Source organism: Neomonachus schauinslandi, chromosome 4, assembly GCF_002201575.2.
Source record: "Neomonachus schauinslandi chromosome 4, ASM220157v2, whole genome shotgun sequence".
In the NCBI taxonomy this organism is placed as follows: domain Eukaryota; kingdom Metazoa; phylum Chordata; class Mammalia; order Carnivora; family Phocidae; genus Neomonachus; species Neomonachus schauinslandi.
The window spans coordinates 124807408-124817828 of NC_058406.1; the positions used below are offsets into that span (position 1 = coordinate 124807408).

General features: G+C 37.6%; 1 protein-coding gene across 1 annotated transcript in view; it reads left to right on the forward strand.

Moving 5' to 3' along the window:
- The window catches only part of PREX2 (phosphatidylinositol-3,4,5-trisphosphate dependent Rac exchange factor 2), a 284920-nt gene extending 280696 nt beyond the window's left edge, over positions 1-4224 (forward strand). Inside the window, exon 40 of the mRNA XM_044914225.1 lies at positions 3248-4224. Coding sequence (XP_044770160.1) covers positions 3248-3293 — 46 coding nt within the window. The 3' untranslated portion in view covers positions 3294-4224. The remainder of the gene's footprint in view (positions 1-3247) is intronic.
- Positions 4225-10421: the final 6197 nt, after the last annotated feature.

The window sequence follows — 10421 nt, forward strand, 5'->3', positions numbered from 1 at the left end:
AGAGGGGAGGCTGCAGAGTGTTCCTGGCCCATTCGTTCCTCCCAATCAGCATGGAATAGATGTCCTCCACAGCTGATGCAATCACACCCACGCCTGGAGAGCACATCTCACTCCGGAAACTACACCAGGTCTCTATGACTGGTGGTTGAATGTGATTTAAGAATGATAAAAGGTGAGGCTGGAGGCATAGGCAGGGGCTGGATCAGGAAGAGATGTGTATGGGATACTGAAGAGCTCTGATTTCATTTGAAGACACTAGGGAGGTATTAAAATGCAGTCTTCCTGTCTGGAAGATTTAAAATTTCAAATTTATCTCTGGCATCATTAAGAAGATCCGTTTGAGGACAGCAAAGACTGAAGGCAGGAGCCTGAGAGGAGATTGTCATGGTATTGAGGAAGAAAAGGAGAGGATGGTTCAAGAGATATTTAGGAGACAGAATTAATAGTCTTTGGACACTAATTGGATGAAGGAGGTTAGGGAAAAGGAAGATTCTAGAAGGACCACCAAATCTTTGGTTTGGATGACAAGGGACAAATGGTTCTAGTCACTGAGAAAAATAAGCACGTGTAGGGAAAAGAGGATGAGCTCATCTCAGTAATATTGGGACTGAGGATCAATGGGACACCTACGTGGAGATGCCTTTGTGAGCAGTACAAACCATGGTCTTCCCCTCACCTTCATGTGCTGTGTCTTCAGAGGAATAAACTTAATCTTCATCAAGAACCAAATATTACATTTTAGATGTAATGACACACTGGTCTTATTTTCTATTGTGTCACAAAACCTGGAAACCACTGTGCTAGGAAAGCTTGATTTTCTTTATTTGCTTAATTGTGAAGCAGCATACTGTGGTGGTTACAAGTGAAAAACACGGTTTTGAGTCCCAGCTCCTGCTTGTGGCCTTATTTAGCCAGGTTATTTATTTTCTCTGAGACCGTTTTCTCATCTGTAAGATAGGGAGAATTGCCTTGGGACAGATGATTATTGACGCTCTAGCCTTCAAAAGAGGCATTTGCTTTGTGGTCTCCCTCAACACAGCTTTTATTTATGCCATGTAGAAAGATGAAGGGCATGATCTACAGATTGAAGTTTGAAAGTTCTACTTCCAGCAGATAGGGATTGGGCTGGAAATACCAGCTCAAAGATGGCTGCCAGAGCCCAAACAGGCAAAGAAGAAAATGGAGCCAGGAACAAACCTTTTCATACAGGGGCATGGGTGTGCCTGAGTGGAATGAGAAGACAAGGGTCCTAAAATGTTGGGCAAAACCAGGCCTCCCATTACCTAACAGTTTAGCTGCCAGAGAAACAAATGCCTCAGTGCAGGGTGAAAGTCCAACTCTTAACTATTACATTTTGCTTCCCAACTTCGTCTGCCTGTTCTAAATTCCCCAAGCCCCACAATCTCCATTATAAATGTGTCTGAACTGAAATAACCCTGAGTCACTTCCAAGAAGCCTCACAGAAGCTGAATCTGCCCAGCTCTGCAGTACCCACAGCTATTATTTCATTAGGTGATCACAGGGAGTAGCCTTTTTGCCAATTTGCAAGGCAGACATTTCAAAGACTCATCTACCCAGTGGCATTAGCTCCATTATGTGGAAACGTACAGTGCAAGGTAATGGACTGTCATGGCGCAGCCCAGATCTCACGGGGTAGGACAGTCGCCACTCAGCTTACTGTTTCTGTTCTACCTGAGTAAGGCCACTGCCTTTCCACCCATTAGGCAGCGCTATCAGGGAAATGAAAGGATAGAAATTAAAGAGGAAAAGAACTTTCCGATCATTCTATTATTCTGGCACTGGGAATGCATTTTGAAGCAATACCATATTTTTCAACTGCAAAGGCAGCTTTCAACTATTTCAGCTCAATTTAATGTATTCTTTTCTCCGGGAAGGGTGAAATAAACTCTTCTGATGTGAGATGTCCTTATTTCAGTATTCATTTTCTTCCATGGAGATGACATGTAGAGCATTAAGCACCTTTCAGACTTGAAATACATTTTGCAAATCTCCAAAGGGCAGTAACTTTTTCTGTGTGTTTCCAGACTAGGAGAGTTTATTTTGTTAACTAGGTTTCTAACTCAGTATTCGCCCTTTTTCAGTCTTTTCCCCCATTTGATTTAGAATTAGCATGGGATTAAATGTGGAAGGAAGAGGAAACATAATTTGCTGAGTTTGTCAACAACTCATGTAAACTTTGTCCGATTTCATCTATAAAAGAAGTGAATCACCACAGCTACCCCTGAGTTTGGAGTACTTTTTAAAAGGAGCAAAGTTGACACTTGTACGTAAGATGTTTAGATCACAGACGAAGCTCTGAAGTAGGGTCAGCATGGCCATGGAACTATAGGACTGGGAATGTCTGTAGTCTGACACCTGGTCAGCTTAGTCAGCTGATCTTCACTCAGCCTGTGCCTTCCATGTAGGTTTGCCCTGTCTGGTCACTGGCTGTCTTGCAGCTGTTATGTTCTCCATTTCCTTCTGGAGCTAGGATATAACCATTCAGGAGAATGTGGAGCCCTGGAGCTTATACAATCCTCCTTCAGTCCCCCACCCCTTGCCTTAATGCTAAATGACCTCAAACATCTAGATCTGGGATGCCAAGAGGGAGCACTTCCAGGCATCTCCACCAGCTCAAGTAGATGCCTTGACCCACTTGAATCTCCACCTGATTCTGCTGACAGGTGAGAGGAAAGATGAGCAGAGCCGGGCAGGTATTCCTCAGGAAATACCAGATAATTGTGCCTGGGAGTCAGGCCTCAGGACTCTGCCACATCAGCCCTATTTGTAACTGACTGCACCGAAGAGATGGTACAAAGTGAAGCAACTTTCGAAAACAGGTCAGAAAGCCCGCAGACCCCTCTGAGCAGGTGCTGTTTTGCTACAAATTCATCGTGATAGATAAGATGGTAATTAGCATAATAATATCATCTCCTAGAATTCAGAGAATCGATTTTGCTGCCAGCAAGGTGAGCAGTCGGGGTTGGCAGCCCAGAGCAGAAGCAGCTGGTGTGGAAAAGGCATCACTAAGTCCTCTAGAGCAGCAAAGAGACATTGGTGTTTTCTGAATAATAGGACCGAGGTTTTGGAGTTTGCTAATTCATATGTGATGTTTAGTAAAATAGGCAATATGATCATGACTCCTGAGCCAGGAAATCACTGTCGATATCCTTTTCCTACCGGTAACAACATCTCAGGTGATGGCAATGTGCCAGGCCCGTGTCCCACTCTTCCGTGCCTTTTCTAGGCTCTACAAGCTGTGTGAGCCGCCTCCCCCCGTGGGAGAAGAATGAAGAGAATCCCCAAGGAACCAGGCAAGCAGAAGCTTCTGCTCACCACACAGAGGACATGCTGGCTACACATTCTCCATTCAAGAAATCAATTTTTTTTTTTTTTCTCTAAATCCTTCACCATGGAGTAACTAACCAGTGTTCAACCTGTATTTGGATATTTGTGCTGGCCACGGATCGGAGGTCATTCGGACAATTCGAAGCTTCACCAACTCATCTCTGTATGTATTGACACTCACTGTTCATTCTTAGGGTAAAATTCATCCCTGGAATTTATGAAAAAAAATCAGAGATAAAAAAATGAACCATTGTGCCCCCTCTCCCATTTATTCAAATTATTTTATTGTGTTTGTTTTCATCTTCTCTAAATGGGATCATGTAATCATGGCTGTTTCCACTTGAAGAAGCCTTTCACTGAGGACACCTGGACACACTTTCCAAATCCTCCCACAGAAATGTTACAGACAGTAGAGGCTGGGTGCTGTCATAGGGATTCAGTCCCTTACCTCTATCAGAGAAGGTAGCTCATGTGTGAAAGGTGAAGAGCACGCTCTACTTTTTCTCCTGAGGGTTTATTTCTCTGTAGAAGAGAAGAGAGCTGATGGAGGCTTCTACCAAGACTTTCTTCCATCCCCTTCTAGGTATCCTTTGTGCTTGTGGACAGTTCCAGCAGCCAGGTGCTGTCACTGGCTTCCCTTGGGCCGTGTGCACTGGGGCTGGGCCGCAGGTGGCCAGGGGTGGGCAGCGGTGGGGATCAGAGAGGTATAGGAGGGGAGAGAAGGGTAAAGGAGGAAACGTAAGCCCATTTAAAAATTTAACCTCTGACTTAGAAAGATACCTAAAATTCTTACTTTTATGAAGGCTTTCATATGAGAACTGAGACTCGTAATAGAATATACCGTGCTGAGTATTTCCTATCAAGGTTTGTGTATAACATATGAAAATAAAGCTTTATTTGTTGAACTTTACAAGGACTATTAAAGACTTTGATAACATATGGAAGCACAAGGTGAATTCTGTTTTCATTCTAAAGTATATGTAATGCTTACCATCTCTATGTTGATGAAAGAACTTTGTTTGTTAGCATAATGAATATGGTCATACTGATTTTTGGGTCTTTAATTTTCAAAGCAATTAAAATGCCCTTACTGTGATTGTGATAATTATATGGATTTAGGCTAATTTAGTATGTGAAATGCTTTTTATAACTGAAGTATACAGACCATTATTAAATTTTAATTTATGAAATTTGATAATGCTTTTCAAATGATTATTAAAAACCTTCATCACTAACAGTTGTGTACTGAAAAACAAAAAACCTGTGTTACATATGTGTGAGGTATTCATATACTGGTCAAGCTGATCAAAATTGTTCTTTGGCACAGAAACACTTAAGATTTTTGCATTAAGTCCATATACATAATGAGACATAAAGAAACAAACTCCAAAGTTTTCAAAGAAAAAGTTGAACACTTCAAATTTAGTGAAGATAGGACCTTAACACAAATACCTATATTGACGTGTAGGGATTTAACATTCTTGATATTATTAACAGCTGACCCTGGAGGTCCATGACATTAGTATTTTGTGAATTTCCCATACTGAAAAATTGATGACGTTCAGTGCAGGCTAATGAGGGAGCAGAACTGATCAACTAGCAAGGATTTTTCATAATGTCATTACTATTTTCTAATCACCATTCTGGAAGCCTTATTTCTCATTAGAAGGATGAAGTGGTCACTTAAACGCTTCAGTCATACTTTGCTATGTTTCATGGGGGAAATTGTCTGCTATTATGGTATGTATAAATTATAGCATATCTTTAAGGATCTAATCTCTATATAATAGGATGTGGTTAATATTTTAAGGGTTAAATATAGTGTAAGTGTACCATCTATCAGAGTGCTTGGCACTTATTAAATGCTCAAAAGTTAGCAATGATTTATATTAGCGTCAGTCACTGTCATTTTTTTCTTAAAATAAAAACTGTAGCTAACATTTAAGTAATTACTGTGTGCCAAGCAATACCTCCAAGGGCTTTACCCCTGTTTTGTTGTTACTGCTCTACAAATCCTCACAGCGATTTGAGATGGTACTCTCTTCATCACCCCCATTGCACAGTTGAGGAACGGAAGCAAAGAAGAGCCCAGTGATTCTCCCAAGTTAGTCACATACATTGTGACTTCTTCTTCATACATTACGCTGCTTCTCCTTATTAATAGAACCGTTGTAATATTATTACCAGTTAGTTGTTAACAAAGCTGGAGTTATGTGACACTCGTTGCCATTAAATTATGCACTTTATACTGAGGGGAAAAATGAATGGAAACATGTAAAGTGTCTTTAATATGTGAAAATCATAGGATTTCTTAGACATTTTACCATTCTGGATGCACAGTTTTGAGGCAGTGCAACGCTACTGCAATCTCAAAAAATAGGTTCCTCATCATTGCAGATAAACAGTTTCAGATATGTTTTGAAATTCTGAAAAAGTATATCCTATAAAATTTGACTATGATTCCAAAACAGTGGCAACAATAAAAAATGTCCGATGAATGAATGAATAAAGACAAGACATTTAACCGGCCTTGAGTTTTTAGAATGGGTTTACCTAAATGTTCACATACTCCTCTACCTAATTGCTCACGTGCTCCTGTATAACTCCTTTAAACATTGCTAAAGCCTACCAGCAGTTCTTCCGAGTTCCGCGTTTGGACATTTGCCTCTCTTCCCCTAAAAGGGAAGGTCATGAGTAGAAAGTTTGGTTCTTAACATGGGATCTAACCCAAAAATAATTGCTAACCAGTAATCCATTGTCAATACATCTTAAGTATTCCATCATATCTTATAAAGTTATCTAATATTAAATATTACAAAACTGAATATAGTATTAACAGAATGAGCAATTTGAAGAGACTAGAATTTTATATCTATTTCCGTTACTGTTTAACAAGAAAGAAAGAAACAAAGAATTTCTGTACGAGTTTTACTTATATTGGTTATATAAAGTTGACTTTAGAAGGTAGGCTTTATTTTATGAACCAATATCCTAATCTTAGAAGTCTCACACTATTTTCTGTCTCTTTAAATCACATTCTTTCAGTGGCTTAGATTCCCTATGCATTCAGTGGTCACTCTTCTTGCAGCAACAATGTTTAATTTAAAAACGGGCTAATTTCATATGATATTATAATATATATGATATTGTAATGATACTGGTTCTGACTCTATTGATTTAAATTTTGTGATAGTTAGCCTAAGTTCAGTATGAAATGAAATTATCCTTGGTACTAACTATTAAAGCCAAGATAATGAATAGGTAAAAAAAAAAAAAATCCTGAGGGGCATATTAACTAATTTAAGAAAATAAACTATTTTGGGGGCACCTGGCTGGCTCAGTTGGTAAAGTATATGACTCTTGACCTCGGGATTGTGAGTTCAAACCCCACGTTGGGTGTAGAGATTACTTTAAAAATAAAATCTTTAAAAAAAGAAAGAAAAACTATTTTCAGCCCTCTGTGCACATACAATTTTTAGGAAAAAAATAATATTTAGGGATGTGGAAGCATTTAGTTGAGAGTTAGGTACTCTATGTATTTGAAAATAATGTATTTGTATTTAAAGTACTAAAGTATTCCTTGATTAGTTCATATAGATCTTTTCCTATGAATTAGGGCAGGTTACAAGGGCATATTTTTATTCACTTGTATTTAAAAAAAAAAAACATAATATTGAAGTTTAAAATAAATAACCCTACTTTAAGTCATTTTACTTTACATTTTACTTTTAAGGTTATTTTTAGATTTTCTTCACTTAGTGGTATTTACTAATATGGAAACTAATATTTTGTATGTGATTAAATTGCTTCTGAATTTTTAGAAACTATGTTTAATTCTTAAAGACTCCTTTTTAAGTAAATTAACATGCTAAATTATAGTTCAATTACTTTCCTGAAGCCAGTGGTAGTTATTTCATTAACGTGTGTGTGTGTGTGTGCATATACCTACACAATTCTTTTGAATATATACCTACACACACACACACACACATAAATAAACATGCATACCAATTTGCTGAATGAATTGTCAGTTGTTCTACTTCAGAATAAAGGCAAAAGCTTTTGAAATGGTTTAGGATGATCTGAAGTTTGATTAAGAAAAATATTCTGTACGCTATCAGATTTTTGAAGTTTTAGTGATAAGCCTCAGAAAAGTTTCACCCTACATGAGGCAGAAGAGGTGGGGGGAAGTTATGAGCGGAGTCTGGGCCAAGAATGGGCTCAGGGTAATTCCTTTTACATATAGTGGTCACAGTCTTCCTAGGTGCTGTAATTCTGTAATTGTTATCACAGTTAGTCTTTGGTTTAAAAAATTTTTTTTACTACTTCAAGCCTTTTGCTTTTAACAGTGATCTCAGCATTCATATCGCCACGTTGTGCACGCATGGAAGATTGTAAAAGTATGGCCTATGCATTCTCTCGCTGTTGTTCCATAGACATATGGCCGTCTTCACTCAGGATAGCTTGCTTTTCTCACTGAGAAGAGACATCTGAAGTCTACTAAGATAGATAGAGGTAGAGATACCTATATCTCTATATATGTTTCTGTATACATATATTTGCTACTTTTTGTTTCTGTGATAATACATTATTGAAATTACTTAGATTCTCATGTTTTAGATGAAGAGATGAAATATGGGGTTGTTCAATATATGGAATGTTCGTTCTACAGACATCAGATTTGTACACGGTAAGGCATACCTGGTAGGCCTTCTTCTTAGTCTGGAGTCAGTTTAGCTAACTTGGCCATCCAGAAGAAGTAGCTGGTGAAGAATAGTTACTGAATTTTCAAATGATATTTCTACTAGAAATAGAAAGCTTTGGATAATTTTGTGTGCAAATAACAGAAGCAATGTCATCCATTCATGTATTCACTCCACAAATATGTTTGAGACTTTACTTTGTACAAGGCAGAGCCAGTGGGCCTCATTGATGTGTTGGGTGTGTTTGGTTCGAAAGCCTTCACAGTGTCTCTTTTGTGTTAATGGTCACTTGTGTCTTTTACTTGAAATGACACGATGTGTAATGCAAACCTATTCTAATACCTTGTAGGTATATATACTGTATGAAATCAAGAATACTAAGTTGGTAAAATGCTTTAGAAAACACATTTAAATTTGAGTATCTAATGTCTCAAGCAAATTTATTAGCGTTTCAGGTGAATATATATTTTTGTAACTGCCAAGTAAATGAATAGATCATAGCTTTTGCTTAAAAAATATTTTTATAAGTATTCAGTTGAGAGTTAGTTCCTTTATGTATTTGAATGTAATTTACATTTCATTATTTTAAATAGTATTTTACTATCATTTTACTATTTTTAATAGTAAAATATCAATTTTGTTCTATAAATAGTAATTCTTTTGAATATATTCATATTTAACATTGTATAACACCCAAAATGTAATGATAAATTTCACCTGAGTGTGTTATTATAGGAGTCAGTTTTTCCTTTGTAAAAGACACATGTAACATAGTTTCAATCATTCAGTATTTTGTGAATGGTTAAAATGATCAAAGTGTATTATGTATTTTATATCATTTAATTTTGTCTGCATAAAAGACTAGAATAGTAGCATTGTATCATTAATGTCAATAATAATAAAGCAAAGTGTAGTAAGACCATTCCAGCTACTTTCCATTTAAATTTATTCAACCAATTTCTATTATGTTCTCACCCATCTGGGAGACAAAAATCCATGAAACACAGATTTTCCCCCTTTAAGCACTCACAAGCCTCTATAGGAGAAACTTCATACACATATGAAACAAATCTACAAACATGAACCAAGGTAAGTTATAGAGACAGTAAGTGCTAGGAAGGGGACAGGAAAAGAAGTTTAATATGGGCCACAGCATAGGAAAGCTTCATGGGAGATACAAGACTTGGGCTGTTTCTAGAATTAACCAGCCAATCTTCCAAGATTTATTCAGTACATATTATGTATAAGCCCAAGTCCTAGTTGCTGAGGGTGTTATAAATGCACATAATTCCCAAACTCTTAAGTTAAAGAACTTGGTATACCTATTTGATAACAATGATAGAGCATTATAGGGCACCTGGCTGGCTCAGTCAGTGGAGCATGCAATCATTGATCTCAGGATCGTGAGTCAGAGCAGTTAGGGCCCCACGTTGGGGGTAGAACCTACTTAAAAAAAAAAAAAAAATTATGAAATCCCAGTGAGGAGTTTGAAAAATGTGTATGCTGTTGATTGTGGAGGTGACCTCAGAAAAGTCAAAAGAAATAATCATTGAAGGAAACAAAAATCAATAACTAGATTTAACTTTTTGGAGATTGCTGGTATTCCCTGAGATTGCAGAACTTAATACGATAATAAGAAGAAAATGGAATCAGCAAGCACAGGCAATTTGTTTTAGGACAGCATTCCAGACACTGGTATTTTAGAGATGCTATTGAGACATACACAAAGTATTTTGTGGTCAAAATACGCTTAAGAAACATGGAATTAAACAGGTGTTTTTATCACAGGATTTCTCTCACCTTTTAATACACTTATGAAAATCATGGCTTTGGTGGAGAGGGGTGTTATGCTATGTTTTCCAAACTTACTAGAGGGTAAGACATATTATATAAAAGACTTGTGGCACCTGGGTGGCTCAGTCGGTTGAGATTCTGACTTGATTTGGCTCAGGTCATGACCTCAGGGTCGTGGGATTGACTCGGCTCAGCGTGGGGTCTGCTTGCCCCTCCCCCCCCGCCATGCTTCCTCTCCCTCCACCCCATAAATAAAATCTTTTTAAAAAAGATTTGTTAGTATTTCCTTGGGATACAAATATTCAGCAAAGCACAATATAGGAAAACTATTCTAGAAGTTTCATGATAATATGAAGGGGGGGAAAAGGTCAATACATTAATAGGAGATAATACAACCTTTACCTGATGGGAGTACTACCAAGGCTTAAAGGAAGAAATGGCAAATATTGACATAAATAAATAGTAACAGTGGATTGGGGTTAAAAGCAGGTTGTGATGTTTTATTCTCTCACCATTCATCTATGTTCAGGATATCAGGAGGCAAAGAAGAGCTTATATTCATTCAGAAATGCAGAT